Below are 27505 nucleotides of genomic sequence, written 5' to 3' on the forward strand. Positions count from 1 at the left end.
TCTTCATTTTTGCAGAATTCTGCAGTGAGTTATTTAATAAATAATATATAATTCACTTTACAGTTAATTGTTTTTTAAATACATATGCACACTCAGAATTAGTAGAAAATGCAGGGAAATTAATCAGCAAAAAAATTAAAATCAGTGACAGGTAAAGTGAATTTTCTAATTACAATGGGACCAGATATAAGATAAGGTAAGATATAGTTTCTGAAATTTATGTGTAAAAAGTTGAAAAAATTGGTAAAATGTAGGGATCTCTATGACTTTGACAAAGGCTGCATTATGATATCTAGATGACATGTGTAATATACCCGGCCTTATGGATGTTCCTGCTATGCAGTGGACAGTACCTAGAAAAAGTGGTCCAAGAAATGAAAATTGTCAAACTAACAACAAGGTCCCAGCCGAAACCATTTTGGTGGAACTATATAATATTAGGCAGGTAGTATTCATGGGCTAATTGATGTATGTGCCATCATCCTTTCCCATACTTTCCCAGTATCTAAATATTAAAATCAAGATGCAGAGGGACAAATACATACTACAATATACCATAAGGAGGAATTGTTAAAGCATCCTAAACTCGAAATCTGCCCATCCTCTCAACATGATATGGGCTATTACATAGGGTAAATTTATTAAGAATACAAAGAGTTTATGACTTTGGATTACTAAGTTTTACATATTCATTATGCACCTCCCAAATCCACACACATTTTTTAATCTTGGCACCAAATGTGGATTGGAGTCTTGTGAGAATTGCACGCCATGTCATTATATTCAAGAGACACTTTCAGCAAATTCCAAGAATGATCATGAGTTTTAGGGCTTGTTCACACTGGCGAGTAGCATCTGATGCAAATGACCCTCAGCTCGAACTCTGCTGCGAGTATGAGCTGAGTGTCATTTTACTGTGATCTATCGCATAAGACAATTGGGGTACAGGTGAGGAGGAGATGGAGAAAGTAATTTCTCGTGAAAAAAAATTGCAGATCTGCACTGCCCCATATAACATTGGGCAAAGTGCTATCCAATAAAACATTGGACAGCACTCAGCCGTGTTACATGCTCGTGTGAGCAAACCCTTATATTTTAAATTGATAAATTGATTAACAACAGCTGTGATTTATTGTGTCACTGGTACCTGCAGATTTATTTACTGTATATTGGTTTTACATCAGGAGAATTACAGGGTCAACTCTTCGAACACACAATATGAAATACCTCAAGGCAGAATGACACATGCGTTCCACTGAGAATAAAACCTTGGTAAAACTAAAAGTGTACTTATCAGCTTTTCATGGCTTCCTTTTTTATTTGAGTAGTCATTCACAATGTGTAGTCACATGGATATGACTTTACTAAATATGACTAATTAAAAAAATGTCAGTGACTAAGCACCTTCTAAAGTTCCAAAGGACTGGACTTTTTACAGCAGAAGCCATGTCTGAACTTCTGTGTTAAGTCATCCTAGAGTGCTATGCGGAATCCTACAATCCTCTACAGCATTAGATGATTAGGTGATTATGGTTTGTGTATACTCCAACAGAAGCAAAAGTGAGGTCTAAGTGCTACTTTGGTCAGTTTAAAAGGCTTGTCACTACTAGGACAACCTCTCCTTAAACTAAATGTTCGGCCCCAAAATGAATAATAAAGCTTACACTCACCTCCCGTGCTGGTGCCGTTCCTGCGGTGTTGGCACTTGCTCTCCCCGGGGCTGGGATGCGGTGTTGTGACACGTGACGCCAGCACACAATCAGCACTGATGTCACTGTCTCTGCCTTCCTACGAAATGAATAGGAAGAGGAAGTCAGTGCTGCAGCTCATCCCGGACTTCCTATTCATGTTCAGTTTGTAGAAAGGTGGAGACAGTAACGCCAGCGCTGATTGGACACCGGGCATCACATGTCATTCCACCGCATCTCAGCCTTGTGACTGCTGGAACGGTGCCAGCATGGGAGGGGAATATAGGCTTTATTATTTCAGTGGGCTTGAACATTTACTTTAAGAAGGGGTTGTCCTAGTAGTTTACAACCCCATTAAGCTTTTTTTTTGTTATTAATATATTGGTTGATATGTCACAATTTTCCCAAAAGTCCAGTGAGTTCCTTTGGATGGGATGTACATGGACATGCTGTTGTACTTATATATCATCACTTTTTGTCATGATTTTGTTCACACATTGTGTTTTTATAGTTTTATAACAGCAATGTTTATAAACTTTTGTGTAGATTTGTGTCATGTCACTTGTTTTTATATTATCACTCACACTATTCACCAATCACCACTGTTTTAGCGTAGTATAATGTGGTATAATACAGTACTATTTATCACCATACTTATATATTTCCACTTCAGCCTAGCTGTTACACAGGCTATGTATATTATTTTTTCACACCCACTTATCCCCAACACTCAGCCATTATCACACACCTTTCACACTTATTTCACAGCTTTTCGCTCAGTCACTGTCTTTTCTCATCACTCACATATAAGTCTGTTACGTATCTAATATGGTTAAGGTGAATACATAGTAAGTCATTTTGCATGTATGTTTACCTGCTAGCAGACATGGAGGTGAATTCTCTATTCAGCCATCACATTCCGATCAGGTATATAGTACTTAATGGGATTCTGTGAATCATTTCTTAAACCCATGCTAAGAGTATAAGCTAAGCACATAGCTTGCTAGAGGATATGGTTCCTATAAAAATCACACCTTTAGTGTTCTAATGGCTGCCAAGGTTCTGCAGACACTAAAATATGTTGTTAAGGTGCTCGTTCCGCCCTCTGCTGTTGCACTCCCATCTCCCTCTTTTGTGATTGATAACATGGATTTGACTGGAGCAAGCACTGTGGAGAGAAAGCTTAGGCAAGCCAAATATTGTCAATAACTAGTGAGGGGGGGAATGCAAAACCAGTGTGCGAAACGGTGTACTGAGCCTCTTGGCCATGCCAAGGGTGCACCAATCACCAAAATTAGCATAGTTCATTAAACAACAATTTCAGCAAAATGAAGGCAATGATTAGAACATTAAAGTTCCAATTTTCATAGGGCCTATATCCCGTACAAGGCTAAATGCTTAGTTTATACTGAGAGTTTGGGTTGACAGACTCATTTTAACTGTCTATTTTATGTATACTGTCTCCCTAAGAGGCACTCTGCATATACCATCTTTAACACCTTAATGAATACGAATGGGCTAAGTATCTGCACATGCGCCGGGAAAACCTCTGCAACACCGTAAACAGGACTGCTATGTCGTGGATGACAATGTGAACAAATGCAAAGGTTGAGACAGGCATTTGGTAGGTTGGCACATATATTTTTTTTATAAATCTTATGGTCCATGTTAGTGATTGCAGTTATTTAAAGGGGTTTCCGAGAAATGTAATAAAATAAATACATATTTAAATATTAAACATTTTGCAAAATAACTTTACTTAACAAAAAGGTATACTTTATATATCTGTCAGTATTTCAAAGATGGCAACTGCAATCTACATCACTGTGCAACCCATGCTAGATTTCATATGACATGCAGAAGTTTGGCCTGCCTTGCTTGAAGATGGACCGAGATGGACCAAGATGGACCAGGATGGACCGGGATGGATGTTTATTCTCAGTCAGCTAAAGAAACATGTTTATATTCTCCTTTAGTCTTCTTTGCTCAGTGTCCTGTCAGGTTGACTGAACAGAGGAATGCACGTTCATGATGCTTGGAAGGACGCTGCTTTGACATTTCTGGAGCAGATGCACTTGACACAGCCCTTTCTACTGCAGGTCCTCTGAAATCTAGGACGGGTTGTGATTGATGGCAGTTGCCATCTGTAAAATTCTGACAGAGTGCAGTAGATAAAGAATACCTTTTTGGAAAATAAAGGTATTTACAAAATGTTTAATATTTAAAAGTGTATTATTTATTTTATTTATTAATTTTATTACATTTCTCAGAGAACCTCTTTAATATGTTGCAGTAGTAATAGGTATTTAAAATATTTAACAAATATTTCTGTAAACATATGAAATACATTTAAGAATTGTATGATGAAGATGCCAATAATGCACGTTAAACAAAATATTAAAGCACCACTGTAGCCTTTTTTGTTTAGCCCTTGGTTAGGGATCATGTATGTAGACACTGGATGTTGTCTTCATCTGCCTTCAATCCTACTCCGGTTGCTCCAGCATACTTAATGGATTTTGTACCCTGCCACGTCGCTGTGTGTTCCAGAAGTCACTTTTCTCAATACAAGTCTATTGGACTCAGAATGAGGCTACAGAGCCATGTTCTAAATTCCCATAGACTTGCAATTGAGAACATTTAAGAGACCTCTGCTTCACACAGCAACCATTGTGTGATTTGTTAAAATTGTAGTCAAGTGGTGCCAGGGAGGGTCTGAAAACATGTGAAGACGGCTACTGGTGAGTATGAAACAACAAGCAATACACTCACATATGTGATCCCTAAGTGTCGGATACAGAAGAAGTGCTGAAGTGGTGCTTTAATGGAAGTTATTCAATTTAAACACGGTATATATGTATACAAGTGTTTTAATTAATAGTTAGAAAATAAATTTAAAGTTATAACAAGTAAAGTTAGAAAGTTAAATTTCCCAGAGGAGCATTGCTCAGCGAATAAGCCTCCTTACCTTGACAAGCCAGAGCTGGTATGTCACTCTCCACAAGGAGAAATGTTACCCCTTACACCTCAGTCCAGAGCCTCTCACCTAGCCAAATCAGTTCTCATGCTTCGCATTGACGAGGGCCAACAGCCTGAAACACCGTGTCTGAGAATTGAGATACTGATTTGGCTTTTATCCTAAGTCACATTGCACGACTCGTTAAAGGTTTGATTGTGACTTGTAGGATCGCTACTTCCAACAGGTGGCATTAGTTAGAAAATAGGCATTGGTGTAACTGAAGGGGAAAAAAGCAAATCCAACAACACACTTTTGTGAAAGGAAATAGCATCTTTTAATATAATGGCCATTTTCTTTTTATTTTTGGCACAATGTACCTACATCAGATGGTCATTTGTTTTTCTTTTATAAAGCATGTTTATCTAGTACTTATTAAGTGACCTTTCTTCCTTGAATTGAAGATTGGGAAGAGATGGGCAGATGATAAGTTGAAGGTGAGGGGTGGGGAGAGCAAATGATGACCTGGGGGAGAGCAAATAATGATGAATTTTGAGAGTGGGGGAGTAAATGATGTATTGAATGTGGGGAGAGCAGTTGATAATGAATAGAGGGTGGAAGAGAGAGAGAAGACATGACAATAAATTGGGGCAGAAGGGGCATGTAAATATAATGAATGAGAGGATCGGAAGGTACATAGTTGGGGGCGTTGCGGATGCAGTGACTGGTAATGAATTGGGGGAAAGAGTGCAATTGCTAATAAATTTATATATTTATTAGGAGGGGAAAGTGGCTATGTTTATTTATTGTGGCACAGTGGTGATTATAATTTATATTTGGAATGGTGAGTTGCATAATAACTAATTATATATTAATGATGGATGCACATCTGTATTCAGATCTGAAGTTTAGAAGAAAGGGAAAAAGTGGGGAATGTGCTCAGGAAGCGGGGCCCTAGGTTACTGTGTTATTTTATGCAGAGACGAGTCCTGGCTGGAAGAAGTGATCGCGGTCTGCACAGCATGAAAAATAAAAGCAAAGATGAAGGACTTCAGCTAGAAACATCACTGTTGAGTCAGTGTGTAAACTGTACATTGACACTATACACTGTATACTATGTACAGAGCTCCTATGTATAATGTCACTGGCAATCACTGTATTACCTGTACACTGACACTGTGGCAGTATTTGTCCCTTGTATCTGGTATTAATGGTCATTTAAAAAAAATGTATGTGACTCATTCTCTTAAAGAAAATACATAAAAATATACATAAAAAGAGTGTTGTATATTTTTTTAATAGGTTAGAGTAGAGTAGGACCTTGCATAAAGAGTCAACCCAGTCATGGTGGCGGCTTAAAAAATCTTTTGACCAGAACAAAAGCTGCTGGCTGTATATGTGGTATGGTGTTTGATGGAAACTGTTAATATCTGATTGGCGAGGATGGGGTGCAAAAGTTGAGTTTTTCCAAGAGAGGGCCGTGGAACTATGGAAGGTTCAAGGGGAGGAGGTGAAGCTGGGGTGGAGACTGAGAAGAGTCTCAAGGGGGCCCAAACATTTTGCCAGCATGGGGCCCTGAAATTCCTAGTGGCAGCCCTAAGTAGACAGATAGGATGCATATTGAGTTACTGTACAGTAAATCGCTATTGAAGTCCTTGAGCGCTATATTACAGCATTATTGAAATATACATGACAGCTCCTTCAACAGAACTGACTCCTAAATACATTTTGGCTAGAACCGTAAATTTCCTAAACTTCTGAAACTTACACATGCATGGTCTACTACTACAATTTATATTTCTGGTGTAAAGGGCAATACCACCGTGTAATTGCTTATGTATTTCAAGCATATAAAATATGCTTGAAATATTTTTAAAAAACACCTTTTATAGTGTTATTTTAAAATACCACTCAGGCTTTTTTTTTTATTTCAGAGCTGGAGTGGTGCTACTGAACCAAGTTCTCTGAACCTCTTCTTATACTAGTCCGCAGCTCTTCCTGGCGCCACTCCAGCCTTGGGGCAGCATCTTGAAACAGCAACTTCTGACTGATCTTAAGTCAGAGCTCATGGTCATAAGGTCTCAATGTAAGTCTATGAAAGCCTTGTTCTGGCTCTCATTACATTGAATTGTGACTTCCAGAAAGCCCAGCAAACACTGGAGAGATCCGGCAATTCACAAACTGCCAGGTACTGAAAGGAGCGGTACAGGGAACAGAAGAAGACTTCAGCTGGTAAGTATGAGACTAAAGACCAAGAACTTAGATAAGTTGCACTCACATCAGTGCACCAGTGGAAAAAAAAGCTGGAGTGGTGCTTTAATGATTTTGAATAATTTCTTGGCCATCAAATCTCTCAGGTACTCTGTTTTGCCATTTTTCAACAGTACAAAATTACTTAATAGAAATGTGACATCACTGCTCCACCTGATATGAATATGACAAAAATGTCACTATGGCAGGCTCTTACATCACAACAACATATGAAGCAATTGGTCTCTTGACATTTTAAGCATATTTAGAAATATATATATCTTAAAATTCCTATTTTAGTGAAGCATTTTATACACATTTTTCTGCTGTAAAATGCAGAAAAATATTTCACTAAATAAACTTCAATTGATTTAAAACTTTCCTGGAAATTTGATTATAGCTCGGTATAAATCTATTGACCAAGCAGCAAAAAGCCAATCCTGGATAAGTGTGATTAATACTTGAAATGTCTAGGAAGCTGCCAGAAAAGAATGGATGTTCTTTATGTAGAGTTTGGAAAGGCCTATTTTTAGACTCAATCCTGCTAGGCATTGTTGCTTCAAGGGCTTGCACTTACAAATTCATTTCTCTGTCTCAAGTGGTTAAAGGAGTCACAACAAAAGCAGAAAATATGTGAATAGAAAATGAGAAATGCTGTCAGCTACAGCAATGTCGCTTTCAGTAGAGATGTATATGCATCTCTACTAGGTAGAGATCTGCAGAATTTATTTTTAATAGTCTCGGGTTATATCAGGTTGCCATTTAAAATGAAGCAAGCCCTGTTATTAACTTAAATTATCTTGCCTTTAGCTGTAACATTACGAAGAGCAAAATTTCATTTAACTACTGAAACAATCTTTACTTTTTCAGATCATTAAGATGTTCTTGTTTTTTTAAAAAAGGAAACAAACTGTGGGGCATTTAGAAGAAAACAACACACTCTACATAACCAACTTTTTATTTATATGGAGCCATAAGCCTTTAGGGTGCCACATATGTGAAATAAATTAGGTAGATTACAAAGTTTTGACGAGTAAAGTGTATAGGTATTGAATATATATACACACATACACACGTATATATATATATATATATATATATATATATATATATATATATATATATATATATATATATATATATATATACACACAGCTCTGACAAAAATTAAGAGACCACTACATCAAAACCCTGGCATGGGCAGCCCAATCTCCAGACCTGAACCCCACTGAACCACCATTGAAAACCTCTGGAATGTAATCTAGAGGATGATGGATAGTCACAAGCCATCAAACAAAGAGGAACTGCTTTCATTTTTATGACAGGAGCAGTGTGAAAGACTGGTGGAAAGCATGCCAAGACGCATGAAAGCTGTGATTAAAAATCATGGTTATTCCACAAAATATTGATTTCTGAACTCTTCCTGAGTTAAAACATTAGTATTGTTGTTTCTAAATTATTATAAACTTGTTTTCTTTGCATTATTTGAGGTCTGAAAGCACTGAGGTTTTCTTCAATTTTGACCAGTTTTCTTTGTCAGAAAAAAAATGCTAAATATCTTGTCTGGAAATTCAGAGACATGTTGTCAGAAGTTTATAGAATAAAAGAACAATTTACATTTTACTCAAAAATATACATATAAAAAGAAAAATCAGACAAACTGAACATTTTGCAGTGGTCTCTTAATTTTTGCCAGAGCTGTATATATATAGTGGTCCAATAACTATAGGTGAGCGAATATATTAGAGAAAATTTTTATTCTATTTCAATTTTACAAAAATATAAATTCACCAAAATGCAATTGCTTTGTAAATTGCTTACCCAAGGATAGAGCAAAATTGTACCATTGGCTGCCATTTTATGAACTATAAAGCATTTGGCTTCTTTTACACTTGCCAGGTTTTTGTGGCCCCAATAGATTTAGATGGGGCTGCAAAAATTTGTCAGAGCGCCGTATGCCATATGGCCGTAAGGGCCGTATTTACGGCCGTGGAAAAATATCGAGCCTGCTCGATATTTTTCATGGCTTACGGACACGGCCCCAATTTTTTTACTTTTTCCCTACTATTCGAAACCAGAAAAATTGCGATCCGCAAGATTTTTGTGGCCCATTTTTGCGGCAGACTGTGAAAATTGCGGCAATACGGCCTGCAAAAAACACGGCAAGTGTAAAAGAAGCCTTATATAAAGGTTAAAAAAAATACTTAAGCTCTCCTTACTGCTCACCTCTCTGGCCCCTCCACTCTTCACTTACATTTTATATGCTTTGGGGATTTGAGAAAACCCTAGAGCACAGTATGAGACATTAAATTTGCAGACAATAACTCCTCTGCTTATCGATTTTACCAGGAAAATCCGCGTGAACAGGTAAATTCAAATTTCGCCTGATTTTCTCATCTCTATCAATGAGCAAACACATTGCAACAAACACACTAACTGATACAGAAAAAGAGTAAGACAAGCTGGACATACACTAGAGATTTTGAATTTTTTTCTGGGTCTTTCTTACAACAAAAACGATAATGACAGATGTCAACTAATGGCACATATCCATCAAAAAGTTCATAAGCTATGATGGATTTTTATTTCATTGTTGTTACATGTTGCAGCTAAAAAGACTGTTAGTGTATGCCCAATCTGTATTCTATCAATACAACCCAAGAGCAGTCCTTAAATCATGGAAGAATTATCATCAATTAGTTTTTTTTAATTTATGGCATTTCATCAATAATGACATTCTCACACACTCACAGTCCAACCATGAATATCAAGTTTACTTGTGTTATCTTTGTCTAATATTTACATTTGTTTGTTGATCTGAAACATTTAAGTGAGACAAACATGCAAAAGAATAGGAAATCAGGAAGGGGGAAACACTTTTTCACACAACTTTATATATAACACATAATTAAATTGTACCAGTCATAAATTCACTACACAGAAGAAGAATGATCAGTGTGGGGTAGCAGTGGCAGCACATACAGGATGAATTCTGGTTAGTACACCTTACTGTTACTATTTTGGAGATGCTTACAGACCATTATATTGACTCTGGCACTTTGCGGTGCTTATCAACATATACATAACGCATTTAATGAATTAAATATATATACATAATATATTTTTTCAGTTGGTTTCCAATACCATTGGGATCAATTGTATGCACAGCACTTTATTATCTATTAATATTAATTGATATATATGGTCATCAAATTCTCCTATTCCTCACTATTATATATCTCTTTATCACATTTATTTTGCATTTTATGCCCTGCTCCCCTTGTTTTTAATTATCTGTTATACCCTTTTTATCATGTCTATTCCCTTTTTTAATCATATTATGTTGTTATTTTGATTGGTGTCCCTAATAAAATTATGTTGCTTTTGATACGGATTCTTTGCATTATGGTTTTTGTTTATGATAGTGCTCAAGTAGTTTTCGTATGTATTAGTTTCTCTTGTCTACTTGAACCATTTGGTGCAATATTGATTTTTATTAGGTTGTTTAAATACTCCTTTTTTCTTTTGGTTTGAAACATGACAATTATTGATTCATTGGCAGCCTTTGCATGCCTCTTTTGCATCACCTAATGGTACACCACAAACTGACATGGATCCATTGCCAAGTACAGGTGAAGCTCATGGTTTTTTTGTGCTTCATCTGTACGTGACAACCACAAACTGCAAATTCTTTTGCTGTGCAATTTGTGGTCATGTGGCACACTATAATGAAAATTCAGCCTCAAAATATCACTTCAATTCTAATTGATAATAAGTGTAATATAATATATATGTATAATAATTATTATCACTACATTCAATATTACTACTGCGGAATAAAAAGTTCTGAGCATGCTATTCTACTAAGTCATCAAACTTACCTGCAGCAAAAAGCATGACAGCCACCGGTCTGTAGAACCGTCTGCGAGAACCCACACAGATGGAGACTAAGCCAATGAGGAATGCGATAAGTATGATGGCAGCACCACCAAGTAGTAAGGCAAGGGTTGCGATCTGCCAATCTAGAGAAGAGAGAAAAAATGCAAAGCATGAGTAGCCATAATAATTGTACTTATTTTGCATCACTTAAAATGTTTTATAACAAATCAATATTGTACTTTGCTAGCAAATCTCAGTGCAGGACATATCATTTAAAAAATATAAGTAACATATTGTGACATCCAGTCATTGTTGTTTGCAACTGTACAAGTGAAACATTATACAATATACTGATACTTTTTTACATAGACAAAGAGAATGCTCTATCCAACACTAAAGAATTCCTTGCTATGGCTCATATATGCAAAGTGAAAAAGAATGGATGAAAAGAAAAATGCATTGACATAGTGTTTGTTTTATTTTTTTATCCCACTCCTGCCTGATGCCCATTTTTTGCTAAACAAAAGCACAGATGAGGAGATTACATCAGAGGAGAAAGTGTTTGAAATAATATTCTAACTTGATGATATTATGCCATCTAATATTCTAGACACCATAGAGCCTGAACTCATGCTTTCTTGGCATAGCTACGGAGAAAATTGCCAGATACTAAATGAATTGTACCCTTAGGTCATACATGTGTGTGCAGGCGCAGAGTGGCCGATAGGGGAACAGGGGAATGCCCCAGTGGTCCCCTGTGCAGACATGGGCACCCAAACCGACTTTATGGGTAGTACTTGGCATAATTCACAGGATTTACTCTGTACAGAAAAAAGCAGCATCTCATCATTCATTAACCAAGCTACCTAGTTTTTATTATATAGAAATAAATTTGTGAACGAGGGTAGTGTAATATTTGTACGCAGGTGAAAAGTGGGCTCCCCAAAGTCATTGTTACTGGTGGGCACTTGGCACCCCAGTCCGACACTGTATGTGTGAACCTTTTTTTTACAACATATGGTACATGCATGTATGTACGCTAGTGAGAAAAAAAATAATTCCCTGACCAGTTTTCATTTTATATCACAGTACTTAAAAATTGACTGACGGAAATAAAGTAAACAGATGACAGTAAATATTGGGTTGAGGCGAAGATGGCACCTTCTAGTTCTGTAAGACTGCTTGCCATGAGAGTGGGATGAAAGTCAAACGGGTAGCTATAGTGATGCGAAAGTAAGAGTTGCGCCAGAGTCTAAAACTTTTTTTTTGCTTATTAAATTATTTTATGCTCCTTAAACTTCAACTTTCCATAGGTCTTCTTTAACGGAACCTGCCAGATTGAAAATGTTGTGAAATATCTGAGAAGAATGGTATACAGTTTGATGAAATGAACAAATTAACATATATATTTTAGGTAAAATAGTGCATATAACTTGGATCTTACTAACTGACCTCACTACTCATTCTGAGCTAAACAGTAAAGTAGGAGATTCTAATCCTTGATATAACACTATCGCGATACACACACTTAAAGGGAACCTGTCATCAGGTTTTTGCTACCTCATCTGACAGCAGGTAGGGAAAAATAAACTTTGTTCCAGTGATGTATCATTTACTGTACTGCAGCAGTTGTGATACAATCAGAGTTTTCTCTGCTGTAGATGTAGCAGAGCTCAGAAAGCTGATCCCTCCCACACCGTGCTTTCTACTGTATGTACATTGTATATGGACAGTAAGCTGCTAATCAGTGCTGGGGGCATGATTGGACATGGAAGCAGCTGGTCCTAAGTGAGCAATCATCAGTTAAGATTATAAAGAAAAAAGAGTTCAGAGAAATTCTTGTTCATTTCATGTAGTGTTAGTGGGCCCTTTCACAGGGAAGTGTGTCAATCACTGATTAGGAACACTATCTTCTGCAAACAAAAAACATTGATTTGTTTATCTTACTTGGGAAAACCGCCCCCTTAAATAACAACTTTACATTGCAATTTTGGGTGGTTGTCTCATAGACGACTCAATGTAGGTAAACATGTTATATTATATACAACATGTATATTGACACACAAGAGAAAAAGAAGAGCACATGAAGTCCCAAATAAAAATATATTGTAGTTTCTTCAGAGAAACATATAAAACATAACATTCAGAATAGTAATAATCAAGTTAAAGCCAAAGATGAATAGTAGAAATTACAGGTGTAAGACACCAGGTCTGCCTCTATTAAAGTGGAAGGGTTGAACAAAATATAGCAGTTTGCAGTTTTCACAAGGGGATACATTAGTCAATGTCCAATACTACGTGACTAGTCAAAAAATACCCAAACATTTTGTTAAATGTAGAATATTGAGACAGCGAATGGTATAATAAACTCTAGGGAATCATACATAATCAGTACCCAAAAATAAGAGGTGTATACCACTTGAAGAGAACAAAAAAGAGAAACCCGACATATGCTACAAGCTGCTCTTACCCATGGTCTCCACTCTGGAACCCAGTGTACGCAGCCCCTGGGGTTTTACATTTAAGAAAATGTTTGGGTATTCTTTGGCTAGTCACATAGTATGGGACAGTAACTGGTGTATCCACTTGTGAAAACTTGCACTTATTTGGGGAGCTCTATTTTTTGCACTTGCACTTTACATCACCCGCTGCTATATTTTGTTCAACTCTTCCACTTCAGAGGCAGACCCGGTGGCTTACACCTGTAATTTCTACTATTCATCTTTGTCTTTAACTTGATTATTACTATTCCGAATGTTATGTTTTATATGTTTCTCTGAATAAACTACAATATATTTTTATTTGGGACTTTATGTGCTCTTCTTTTTCTCATATGTGCATGTACTTTGGGTGCGTCCTTTGCTACTACAGCCCCCCTCACCACTTGGATTAGGGTGATATGGATTAAGAAATATAGTTTCTGTTCTGATGATTTTATTTATAACTACATGTATATTGTAAGAAGGCAGTTGGACAAGATGTGGAAGGGAGGTATGTGTTGCCGAGATGCCATATCTTGGTGATATAGGATCCAGAGAAGTAGGCTCCTGCTCACTTAGTGTTGAGAGGTGTTAAAAAAACAGTATTATGGATTCGGGTTTTACGAACAACTGAAAGAGCTGTATGGGAACGGCTGCTCACTTACCTCCAATCTACTGTAGGTCTTGGATGGTCTGATTTAAGGTAGCTGGAGCTGTATCACTTGGTCTGTGTGTTTTGCAAGGTGAGGAAGCCCTGCAAAAGCTGCTCAGACCTTGCTAGAGTCTGAGAGGAAAAAGCTCACACTTAAATGGCTGAGCCCATGTTTTATATGGACTTGTTTTTTCTTTTTTGTTCTGTGATACCTTTGATTGCCTGGAAGAAGCGTTTTTATTTTTGTTACCACTGACAGTTTATGAACTCTTAATAAACCCCTTGTTTATTTTTAACCAACGAACTACGTTCCGTGTGTAAACCAGCAGCTACCGCAGAGCTGATACCTCACAATTGGTGCTAGAAGCACAGGTACAAATCTCAAGGGGCAGTGTGACTGCCACAGAGATACCACATGTCCTGGGTGAAAGTGACTGCAGGAGTGAAAGCTGACAGCATCGAGGAGTTGATAAAGTAACTGGTGCTTGCTAATCTACAGTAGCAGGCTACAGGAGCATAGACAACAGATGGAACTCCTAGCCGTTGCGAACTGTGGCAGGGCAACCCTCCCAACCCCAAATCCAGGTGATGACTCACATGTGAGGAAAATCGTAAGGAGAGCCTTACAACAGATGACCCTTGGTGATGACGTCAAAACGTTCCTGGCGGTTTTTGAAAGGGAGGCGGAATGAGAGAAATTGTCTTTGGCGCAGTGGGCGGAGGTTCTGGTGCCATATTAAACAGGGGAACAGCAGAAGGCCTATTATGAACTGGCCTTGCAGGATGCAAAAGAGTATGCCAAGTTAAAAACTGAGATCTTGGCACGCTTAGGAGTTTGTCTGACTGTGAGACCACAACAGGTGCACCAATAGGCCTATTGCCATGACAAACCTTCCCGGTCCCAAATGTTCGACCTCCTACACCTGGTCCTAAAGTGGTCGCAACCTGAATCTTCCTCCCAGCATGGATGTGGAGAGGGTCATCATAGACAGGTTATTACACTCCCTACTGAAGCCGCTGCAATCCTGGGATGCCCAAGGAGATCCCCTTAATGCTCATGACCTGGTGAGTCTGGTGGAGAGATACCAGGCGGTCAAGAGCTCCTTGGAGAAGCAAGGGGTCTTAGCATACCCATACTGGGGTTCCCAAAGGGAGGCTGACATAAAAAAGAGGGGATATAGAGCCATATCTGGGGTGCCCAAGAGCCCAGGAGGCTTCTGAGTATGACTTGTTGTCAAAGGCCCCATCTAAAAGTATAATTTGTTGGAGGTGTCATACCCCAAGTAACATAGCCACCCATTGCCCTATGCCCCCAGAGCCAATGGACTGCAGCATAGGAAGGCGATGCTCGTATGTTGCATATCCTGTCTGCAGTGCTGTCCCTCAACCGAGTGAGGGACCGCAGGCATGCCCCATATCAGTGAGCAGAGTGCAAGTGACTGGACTGTTGGACTCAGGGAGTTTGGTAACCCTAGTGAGGGCCACAATTCCTCATCAGCTGATTCCTGGGAAGATAGTGGGCATCCGCTGTATGCATTGCGACGTTATGGACTACCCTGTGGCCCAAGTGATCATAAACACAAACTGTGGCACTGAGACCCATGAGATAGATGTAGTCAAGGACATATTGCACCCTATTATAATATGACGGGACTTTGCATTATCTTGGAACTTGTGGGGGAAAGGGAGGACGTTTGGTTGCCCGGACAACTGCCAGGCTGCTCCCCAAGAAATTGCATCACATGCCACAGCTAATGGGTTTTCCTTTTGTGTATTAGTTGTTTATGAGGATGAGGCAGCATCCCCGGAAACCAACATCCCTCAGCTGGAGGTGTCCAGAGGAAACTTTGGAACTGCTAGCTCAGGGACTTAAGCCTTAAAGGGGCATTTCATAATGTGACTGTACTCAATGGTCTTGCCCAAGAGCCAGGGGATGACACCCGATAACTGTACTTCACCGTAAATGGGGAGTTATTACATCAGGTCACTAAGCTGAGAGGGGAGGTAATCGAGCAGCTACAGGTGCCAGGGCCATACAGATACAAGATGTTAGATATGGCCCATACACATGTTTTAGGTGGTAATCTGGGGTAGAAAAAAAAAACAGGAACAAATCCTCCAGAGGTTCTATTGGCCCTGTTGTCACAGAAAAATCGCAAATTATTGTAGGTCATGTCTCACCTGCCAGCTGACTTTCCTGCCAGCCCACTTCTGCAGTCCTCTAGTACCATTGCCCATCATTGAGGTGCAATTCAAATGCATAGCGATGAATTTTGTGGGACCCCTGGTGAAGTCCACAAGAGGACAACAATATATATTGATGGTCCTGGATTATGCTACCCAGAGGCAGTACCCTCAAGGAACTCCACAGCTAAATGTATCTCTCAGGAGCTGCTTCACATCTTTTCTCGAACCAGTATACTGAAGGATGTGAAAATAGATTCGGCACACCCAATTCAGATGCAGAAAATAGAAATATTTTTATTGATATAGGTATATCCACCATAGGAAAACATTGACATTTCGGCCAAAACAAGGCCTTCATCAGAAATTATCTTCAGCTTCTGAGGATGACTCCAAAGGATCAGGTACACCTGAGCAGAGGAATCTTAGTAGTGCTGGATAGAGCGCTGGAGACATGCACTGCTGTGCAGGGGATAAAGCTGAAGACAATTTCTGATGAGGGCCTAGTTTGGGCCAAAACGTCAAAGTTTTCATATGGTGGATGTACCTATATCAATAATAATAATAACCCTGGTCTTCAAAAAAATTTTTTTCAAGAGCTGTTTTGGTTACTCCACGTAATCTTTATGTTTAAGTGCGCTGAATCAAAAAATGACCTCCCTTTTGTCGTAGGACATCACGTTTTCCGACAATTAAAGTAACTATGTTAAATAAGACAATACCTCAAAATAAATGAAAATAGACTCATAAAATTAATTTTTTATTACAAATGTTTCATGAAAATCATTTTTTAACTGCAATGAGCTCACTAACACACACTAAAATCGATTCTTCTTCCCTGTGAGGCTTCTCTTGGTACATTTACACTTGTGAGTAGCATCTGGAATGTCTCTCTGAAGCGTCCAACAGTAGTCTGCCATCATTAATTGTAATGCTTCATCTTCCCTGGTATCTTCTTTCCATCTCTTTAATGTTCTGGTGGAATCGTTCACCTTGCTCTTCACTCACTGCTCCCAAATTTTCAGGAAAGTTGTCAAGGTGGGAATGGAGGAAATGCACTTTCAAATTCATCAGGCAACCTAAAGCTTGTAATGCTTTCAGCATTCGTCCAATGATTTTTTTGTAGTCAGGGTCTTTGTTATTGCCTAAAAATTTCTCTACGACCTCTTTAAATGCAAACCACCCTTCTTTTTGAAGATGCTTCATGGTATTGATAAACTCATGATCAGCTATAAGCCTTCTCATGTCTGGTCCGACGAACACACCTTCCTTCAATTTTGCCTCCGAGAGGCCTGGAAACTTGGTGACCATGTATTTGAAGCATTCTCCATCTTTTGGAAGTGATTTTACGAATTGCTTCATCAATCCCAATTTTATGTGGAGAGGTGGTAGAAGAACTTTATGGGGAGGAACCAAAGTTTCTTGGAGGACATTTTTTTTCACCAACTGTGAGCACCCTCGGCTGCCAATTCTTCTTGGTCCAGTGATTTTGTCCATCTCGACTGTCCCATAGACACAGAAAACAAGGGTATTTGGTATACCCAGCTTGTTGCCTGAGCAGCATGCACAAGACTTTCAAATCCCCGCACACTTGCCAACCGTGGTCTTCATATTAAGTTTAAGAAGAACCAATTCCAAGTTCTCGTAGGTTTTCTTGAGGTGTACAGAATGACCTACAGGGATGGAAGCATAAAAACCGCCGTTGTGGAGTAAAACTGCTTTGAGACTTCTTTTTGAAGAATCTATAAAAAGACACCATTGCGCTGAATCATATTGGATTTTGAATTGACCCATCAAACCTTCGACATCTATGCAATAAACCAACTTATCTTCCTTGGCAAAGTAAGGAACGAACTCGTTTTCACGATGTCTGAACCATGAAAAAGACACTCCTGGCAACAATAAATTCTTGATTTTGAGCCTTGATCCGAGTAACTCAGCGGCATCTTTGGGAAGATTCAAGTCTCTTACCAAATCATTTATCTCCTCCTGGGAAAACAATTTTGGTCTTGTATCATCTTCAAAGTCAGAACTTGATTCATCATCTGGTTCAGGTATGACTCCACCTTCATCGGAGCTAGCTATCTCTTCCAAGGTAGCAGGGTCCTTTGGTACTGGTATATCTGTGCCATGGGGGATGGGACGAATTGCTGAGTGAATATTGGGGACAAATTGCTGAGTGAATATTGGGGTATAAAATGGAATGCTTCCATTTTGAATTATACCCTTTCACATCGCATGAACAAAAGTAACAATCATCACTATGGTTCTTTTGCTCTCGCCATACCATAGGAATCCCATGACGGAAAGCTTTTTTCTTACCCTTGAACCAATTTCGGAGGTTCTCAACACACCATTTGCACACTTTATGAGGCCCCCAAGCTTTATCTTGATCTCCAAGCTTAAGGGTACCGTCACACATTGAAATTTCCATCGCTACGACGTTACGATTCGTGACGTTCTAGCGATATCGTTACGATATCGCAGTGTCTGACACGCAGCAGCGATCAGGGATCCTGCTGAGAATCGTACGTCGTAGCAGATCGTATGGAACTTTCTTTCGTCGCTTGATCACCCGCTGACATCGCTGGATCGTTGTGTGTGACAGCGATCCAGCGATGTCTTCGCTTGTAACCAGGGTATACATCGGGTAACTAAGCGCAGGGCCGCGCTTAGTAACCCGATGTTTACCCTGGTTACAAGCGTAAACGTAAAAAAACAAACCGTACATGCTCACCCGTCGGTGTCCTTCAGGTCCCTTGCCGTCTGCTTCCTGCTCTGAGTGCCGGCCGGAAAGTGAGAGCAGATCACAGCGGTGCTGCGATCTGCTCTCACTGTACGGCTGCACTCAGAGCAGGAAGCAGACGGCAAGGGACCTGAAGGACACCGACGGGTGAGTATGTACTGTTTGTTTTTTTACGTTTACGCTGGTAACCAGGGTAAACATCGGGTTACTAAGCGCGGCCCTGCGCTTAGTTACCCGATGTTTACCCTGGTTACCCGGGGACTTCGGCATCGCTCCAGCGCCGTGATTGCAACGTGTGACCGCAGTCTACGACGCTGGAGCGATATTCATACGATCGCTGCGACGTCACGGATCGTGCCGTCGCAGCGATGAAAATTTCAATGTGTGACGGTACCCTTAGTCCGAAATAAGCGAAGTATACTTTTTTCACAAAGTTTGTAATATTCAGCTGTTGCTTCAACACTGTATATTCACCACAAATGTAACAGAAACTGTCAGGCGAATTAATACACTTCCGCTGAGCCATAATGCTAATTTTGGGAAACACAGTTGAATATGACGAGTAGGGTTGAGCGAAACAGATCGGCACTTTTCAAAAGTCGCCGACTTTTAGCAAAGTCGGGTTACGTGAAACCCGACCCAATCCCACTCTGGGATCGGGTCGGCGGTACACGATCTGTAATCTAAAGTCGGGTTTCGTTTTTATATATATATATATATATATATATATATATATATATATATATATATATATATATATATATATATATATATATATATATATATATATATATATATATTTACTTCAGCGTGATATATGTGAAAAGCCGGTAATTCAATTCATATATATATGTCGGTGAGACACATATATATATATATATATATATATATATATATATATATATATATATATATATACCGTATTTTCCGGCGTATAAGACGACTTTTTAACCCCCGAAAATCTTCTTAAAAGTCGGGGGTCGTCTTATACGCCGGGAATCGTCGTGTACGCCGGTGTATATGGTGGGTGGGGAGGGGGAGTGATCCTGATGACGAGGGGGCGTCTCACAGGAAAGTGAGTAATCCCCATTACCTTATCCTAGCGGTGCAGCGTGGGGGTGTCAGTGCTGGGAGCGGCGGCGGCGGCTGCTGTGTTCTGGTGCGGCGGCTCCTCTTCTGTGTGGGGCCTCTGTGCTGTGAGGTGGCGGCGGCAGCGGCGTATCTTTATCCAGTTGGGGCTCCTCCGGCATCTCCTTAGCCCTGGAGGCCCCGCCGCAACTCCATCGGTGCAATGTGGTGGCCTCCGGGAAAATGGCCGCTGCTCAGATTCAGATCTCGTGTCCCGAGATTTCGGGACGAGATCTGAATCTGAGCAGCGGCCATTTTCCCGGAGGCCACCGCATCGCACCTATTGAGCTGCCTCCGGGAAAATGGCCGCTGCATTGCACCGATGGAGTTGCGGCGGGGCCTCCAGGGCTAAGGAGATGCCGGAGGAGCCCCAACTGGATAAAGATATGCCGCCGCCACCGCCACCTCACAGCACAGAGGCCCCACACAGAAGAGGAGCCGCCGCACCAGAGCACAGCAGCCGCCGCCGCCACTCCCAGCACTGAGACCCCCACGCTGCACCGCTACGATAAGGTAATGGGGGATACTCACTTTCCTGTGAGACGCCCCCTCGGCATCAGGATCACTCCCCCCCCCCCCAAAAGGCACATATTCACCGGCCCTATAAGACGACATAGGGTGTATAAGAAGACCCCCGACTTTTAAGAAGATTTTATATTTTAACTGGTAAAGTTGGGGGGTCGTCTTATACGCCCAGTCGTCTTATACGCCGGAAAATACGGTATATATATTTATATTTCATACAGCGCTAGATAGCAGATAAGCTGGTAATTCAATTGCCGGCTTTTGCTATCTCCTGCCTAAACCCAACATGATATCCCCCTTTTTTTTGCATATTCCACACTACTAATGTTAGTAGTGTGTATGTGCAAAATTTTGGTGCTGTAGCTATTAAATTTAAGGGTTAAATCGCGGAAAAAACTGGCGTGGGCTTACCTTCAGTCGCAGTGATACGTGTTGTGAATTCGGTTTGTGGGCTCCCCTGGTGGTCTGTTATGGTAGTGTCTCTTATGTGCCTTCCTCCATCTCTGATTACCTGTCGCCACCCTCTTGGGGAGTTTCCTATTTAAGGCTGCTTGGCTGTTAGTCACATGCCGGCCAACAATGTGCTAGTAGCATTCTGTTGCATTCACCTGCCTCAAGTTCCAGTTCAGCTAAGTTGAATTTTGTTTCTTGTTTTGCTATTTTTGTCCAGCTATCTGCAATGTGACTCTTCAGTGCTGGAAGCTCTTGTGGACAGAAAATTACTACTCCAGTGGCATGAGTTGTCACTGGAGTTTAAAGTAATTTCTGGATGGTGTTTTTGAATAGTGATTTTTAGGTCGACCGTGAAGTAACTCTTTCCTGTCCTTCTGCTATCTAGTAAGCGGACCTCACTGTGCTAAATCTGCTGTTCATCCTACGTATGTCATTTCCTCTGAACTCACCGTCAATATCTGTGGGGGCCTACTATCATCTTTTGGGGTTCCTCACTGGAGGTAAGGCAGGCCTGTATATTCCTCTTATAGGGGTAGTTAGATCTCCGGCTGGCGCGTGGTGTCTAGGGCATCGTAGGTACATCCCCCGGCTACTGTAAGTGTTGGGTCAGGTTCAGGTCACGGTCGACCTTAGTTTCCATCACCCGAGAGCTAGTCCGTTTTGCATTTTTTTCCCATGGTCATTGGGGTAACCATAACAGTTTGGCCGGCCCTATAAAAAATCTATGTGTTAAAATATGCACTAAAGTAGGAAGGAGAAGAAAAGGTTTTTTTTTTTTTCTGTGTTTGAAAGTGCACCTTAGTTTGATCATTTGTATTCCTTGCTTAAACTGCAGTCTTCAGCCTTTTTTTTTTCTCCTCTCCTCTTAACCTCTGAATGCTTGGGTTACACCCATCTGAAACATGGATCCACAGAGTTTAGTTGTGGGTTTGAATAACCTTGCGACAAAAGTACAGAACCTACAAGATTTTGTTATACGTGCTCCAATGTCTGAACCTAAGATTCCTCTGCCTGAATACTTTACCGGAGACAGATCCCGGTTTTTGAGTTTCAGAGAAAATTGCAAATTGTTTTTGTCTCTGAGATCTCACTCTGCTGGTGATCAGACTCAACAAGTTAAAATTGTTATCTCTCTACTGCGCGGCGACCCACAAAGTTGGGCATTTGCATTATCGCCAGGGGATCCTGCGTTGTTAAATGTAGATGCGTTTTTTCAGGCTTTGGGGTTGCTTTATGAAGAACCTAATTTAGAGATTTTGGCTGAGAAAGCCTTGATCGCTCTTTCCCAAGGGCAAGATGAAGCTGAGATATACTGCCAGAAATTCCGTAAATGGTCGGTGCTTACTAAATGGAATGAGTGCGCTTTAGCAGCTAATTTCAGAGAAGGTCTCTCTGATGCCGTGAAGGATGTCATGGTGGGGTTCCCTGTGCCTACAGGTCTGAATGATGCCATGAAATTGGCTATCCAGATTGATCGGCGTTTGCGGGAGCGCAAATCTGTGCACCATATGGCGGGGTCTTCTGAGGAAGAATCTGTGCACCATATGGCGGTATCTTCTGAGCAAAAACCTGTGCACCATATGGCGGTGTCTTCTGAGCAAAGACCTGTGCACCATTTGGCGGTGACCTCTGAAAAGGCATTGGAGCATATGCAATGCGATCGTGTTTTGTCTAGAGGCGAACGTCAAAATTACAGGCGCAAAAATGGATTGTGCTTCTACTGTGGAGATCCAGCTCATGTTATATCAGCATGCTCTAAACGTATAAATAAGGTTGATAAAAAGGTTGATAAATCTTTTTCTACAGGTACCTTGCAGTCAAAATTTCTTTTGTCCGTGACATTGATTTGTACCTTATCATCTGTGACTGTGAATGCTTATGTGGATTCTGGCGCCGCTCTGAGTCTCATGGATTGGTCCTTTGCCAAGCGTTGTGGGTTTGATTTGGAGCCGTTGGAAGTTTCTATTCCCCTGAAGGGTATTGATTCTACACCTTTGGCTAGCAATAAACCACAATATTGGACACAAGTGACTATGCGTCTCACCCCAGACCATCAGGAGATTATTCGTTTCCTTGTATTATATAACCTACATGATGTCTTAGTGCTTGGATTACCATGGTTACAGATTCATAATCCCGTCTTGGACTGGAAATCTATGTCTGTGTTGAGCTGGGGATGTCGGGGTATTCATGGGGATGCACCTTTGGTTCCTATTTCTTCATCTACTCCCTCTGAGATCCCAGCATTTCTGTCAGATTTTTATGATGTCTTTCAAGAGCCTAAAGTTGATTCTCTCCCTCCCCACAGAGAGTGTGACTGCGCTATTGAATTGATCCCCGGTAGTAAGTTTCCTAAGGGTCGCTTGTTTAATTTGTCTGTACCTGAACATACTGCTATGCGGGAGTATATCAGAGAATCCTTGGAAAAGGGTCATATTCGCCCCTCGTTGTCTCCACTAGGGGCAGGATTTTTCTTTGTAGGTAAAAAGGATGGTTCATTGAGACCTTGTATCGACTATCGACTTTTGAATAAGATTACAGTTAAATACCAGTACCCGTTACCTTTACTGACTGATCTGTTTGCTCGTATAAAGGGGGCTAAGTGGTTCACTAAGATCGATCTACGTGGTGCGTATAATTTGGTGCGGATTAAGCAGGGGGATGAGTGGAAGACCGCATTTAATACGCCTGAAGGCCATTTTGAGTATTTGGTAATGCCTTTCGGTCTCGCAAATGCCCCTTCCGTTTTTCAGTCCTTTATGCACGATATTTTCCGTGAATATCTGGATAAGTTTATGATTGTGTATTTGGATGATATTCTTGTTTTTTCGGAGGACTGGGAATCTCACGTTCAACAGGTCAGGAGAGTTTTTCAGGTTTTGCGAGCTAATTCTCTTTTTGTAAAGGGCTCAAAGTGTAGTTTTGGAGTTCAGAGAATTTCCTTTTTGGGATATATTTTTTCCCCTTCATCTATGGAGATGGACCCTGTCAAGGTCCAGGCTATTTGTGATTGGATGCAACCTACTTCTTTGAAGAGTCTGCAAAAGTTCTTGGGTTTTGCTAATTTCTATCGCCGATTTATAGCGGGTTTTTCTGCCATTGCTAAACCTTTGACTGATTTGACCAAAAAGGGTGCTGATGTTGCTAATTGGTCCTCTGCGGCTGTGGAGGCCTTTCAAGAGCTTAAGCGCCGCTTTTCTTCCGCTCCTGTGTTGCGCCAACCTGATGTGTTACTTCCGTTCCAGGTTGAGGTGGATGCTTCGGAGATCGGAGCAGGTGCAGTTTTGTCGCAGAAAGATCCTGACTGCTCAGTAATGAGACCATGTGCGTTTTTCTCCCGAAAGTTTTCGCCCGCTGAGCGAAATTATGATGTGGGAAATCGGGAACTTCTGGCCATGAAGTGGGCGTTTGAGGAGTGGCGTCATTGGCTTGAGGGTGCTAGACACCAGGTGGTGGTCCTCACTGACCACAAGAATCTAATTTATCTTGAGTCGGCCAGGCGTCTGAATCCTAGACAGGCGCGCTGGTCGTTGTTTTTCTCCCGATTTAACTTTGTGGTGTCATATCTGCCTGGGTCCAAGAATGTGAAGGCGGATGCCCTCTCTAGGAGTTTTGAGCCTGACTCGCCTGGTGATTCCGAACCTACCGGCATCCTGAAGGATGGGGTGATATTGTCAGCTGTCTCCCCAGACCTGCGGCGTTCTTTGCAGGAGTTTCAGGTGGATAGGCCTGATCGCTGTCCGCCTGGTAGACTGTTTGTCCCTGATGATTGGACCAGTAGAGTTATCTCGGAGGTTCATTCTTCCGCGTTGACAGGTCATCCTGGAATTTTTGGCACCAGGGATTTGGTGTCTAGGTCCTTCTGGTGGCCTTCTTTGTCTCGAGATGTGCGCATGTTTGTGCAGTCTTGTGATGTTTGTGCTCGGGCCAAGCCCTGCTGTTCTAGGGCCAGTGGGTTGTTGTTGCCCTTGCCTATTCCTAAGAGGCCTTGGACGCACATCTCTATGGACTTTATTTCTGACCTTCCGGTTTCTCGTAGGATGTCTGTCATCTGGGTGATTTGTGACCGTTTTTCCAAGATGGTTCATTTGGTACCTTTACCCAAATTGCCCTCCTCCTCTGAGTTGGTTCCTCTATTTTTTCAGAATGTGGTGCGTTTGCATGGTATTCCTGAGAATATAGTGTCTGACAGGGGTACTCAGTTTGTGTCTAGATTTTGGCGGACGTTCTGTGCCAGGATGGGTATCGATTTGTCTTTTTCGTCTGCATTCCATCCTCAGACTAATGGCCAGACTGAGCGTACTAATCAGACCTTGGAGACTTACTTGAGGTGTTTTGTGTCCGCTGATCAGGATGATTGGCTTGACTTTTTGCCATTGGCAGAGTTTGCCCTTAACAATCGGGCTAGTTCTGCCACTTTGGTTTCTCCATTTTTTTGTAATTCAGGGTTTCACCCTCGGTTTTCGTCCGGTCAATTGGAGTCTTCGGATTGTCCTGGAGTGGATGCTGTGGTTGATAGGATGCATCAGATTTGGGGACAGGTTGTGGACAATCTGAAGTTGTCCCAGGAGAAGACTCAACAGTTCACTAATCGTCATCGGCGTATTGGTCCTCGTCTTTGTGTTGGGGACCTGGTGTGGCTGTCTTCTCGATTTGTTCCTATGAAGGTCTCGTCTCCTAAGTTTAAGCCTCGGTTTATCGGCCCTTATAGGATTCTGGAGGTTCTTAATCCTGTGTCCTTTCGTTTGGACCTCCCAGCATCTTTTAATATCCATAATGTTTTCCATCGGTCATTATTGCGGAGGTATGAGGTACCGGTTGTTCCTTCTGCTGATCCACCTGCTCCTGTGTTGGTTGAGGGTGAATTGGAGTATGTGGTGGAAAAGATCTTGGACTCCCGTGTTTCCAGACGGAAACTTCAGTATCTGGTTAAGTGGAAAGGTTATGGCCAGGAGGATAATTCTTGGGTGACAGCATCCGATGTTCATGCTCCCGATTTGGTTCGTGCATTTCATAGTGCTCATCCAGGTCGCCCTGGTGGTTCTGGTGAGGGTTCGGTGCCCCCTCCTTAAGGGGGGGGTACTGTTGTGAATTCGGTTTGTGGGCTCCCCTGGTGGTCTGTTATGGTAGTGTCTCTTATGTGCCTTCCTCCATCTCTGATTACCTGTCGCCACCCTCTTGGGGAGTTTCCTATTTAAGGCTGCTTGGCTGTTAGTCACATGCCGGCCAACAATGTGCTAGTAGCATTCTGTTGCATTCACCTGCCTCAAGTTCCAGTTCAGCTAAGTTGAATTTTGTTTCTTGTTTTGCTATTTTTGTCCAGCTATCTGCAATGTGACTCTTCAGTGCTGGAAGCTCTTGTGGACAGAAAATTACTACTCCAGTGGCATGAGTTGTCACTGGAGTTTAAAGTAATTTCTGGATGGTGTTTTTGAATAGTGATTTTTAGGTCGACCGTGAAGTAACTCTTTCCTGTCCTTCTGCTATCTAGTAAGCGGACCTCACTGTGCTAAATCTGCTGTTCATCCTACGTATGTCATTTCCTCTGAACTCACCGTCAATATCTGTGGGGGCCTACTATCATCTTTTGGGGTTCCTCACTGGAGGTAAGGCAGGCCTGTATATTCCTCTTATAGGGGTAGTTAGATCTCCGGCTGGCGCGTGGTGTCTAGGGCATCGTAGGTACATCCCCCGGCTACTGTAAGTGTTGGGTCAGGTTCAGGTCACGGTCGACCTTAGTTTCCATCACCCGAGAGCTAGTCCGTTTTGCATTTTTTTCCCATGGTCATTGGGGTAACCATAACAGATACGCTCCCTGCTGGATGTCCTCATGAACTGCAGCCTGGGAACTTTTTCCCACGCTCCAGGTCATATGAGGACATCCACCAGGGGACGCATCACCGCGACTGAAGGTAACTATAGGTCATTGACCTACATTTCCTTCATTCCCCGGGGTTTACAGGCACGAGCACAGCTGCATTATAGCAGAGCTCCTGCCTGTAAAATATTTTAACCCCTTCAGATGGATTTACTTCGTGGGACGTGACAGATCATCTGAAGGTATGTACTGTATATTGTTGGTTTATTATTTTTCCAAGCGAGGGTCTTCAGGTGGATTGAGAGAGCAATAAAATATTAAAACAACCTGTGTGTTTATTTCATTAAAATACTTTTTAATCATGTGTGTGTGTGTTTTTTAACCCTTTCATACAATTGGATTAATAATGGATAGGTGTCAGAATTGACGCCTCTCCATTATTAATCTGGCTTAATGTCACCTTACAATAGCAAGGTGGCATTAACCCTTCATTACCCCATATCCCACTGCTACACGGAAGTGGGAAGAGAGTGGCCAAGTGCCAGAATAGGCGCATCTTCCAGATGTGCCTTTTCTGGGATGGCTGGGGGCAGATGTTTGTAGCCAAGGGGGGGGGCAATAACCATGGACCCTCTCCTGGCTATTAATATCTGCCCTCAGTCACTTACTTTACCACTCTGGCGGAGAAAATTGCGCGGGAGCCCACGCCAATTTTTTCCGCGATTTAACCCTTAAATTTAATAGCT

General features: G+C 41.3%; 1 protein-coding gene across 1 annotated transcript in view; it reads right to left on the minus strand.

Annotated features, from left to right (window-relative positions):
* TMEM47 (transmembrane protein 47) overlaps nucleotides 1-27505 on the minus strand; it is a 284936-nt gene that overhangs the window by 95428 nt on the left and 162003 nt on the right. Inside the window, exon 2 of the mRNA XM_077296698.1 lies at nucleotides 10776-10916. Coding sequence (XP_077152813.1) covers nucleotides 10776-10916 — 141 coding nt within the window. The remainder of the gene's footprint in view (nucleotides 1-10775; nucleotides 10917-27505) is intronic.

This window comes from Ranitomeya variabilis, chromosome 3 (genome assembly GCF_051348905.1).
Source record: "Ranitomeya variabilis isolate aRanVar5 chromosome 3, aRanVar5.hap1, whole genome shotgun sequence".
Classification (NCBI taxonomy): domain Eukaryota; kingdom Metazoa; phylum Chordata; class Amphibia; order Anura; family Dendrobatidae; genus Ranitomeya; species Ranitomeya variabilis.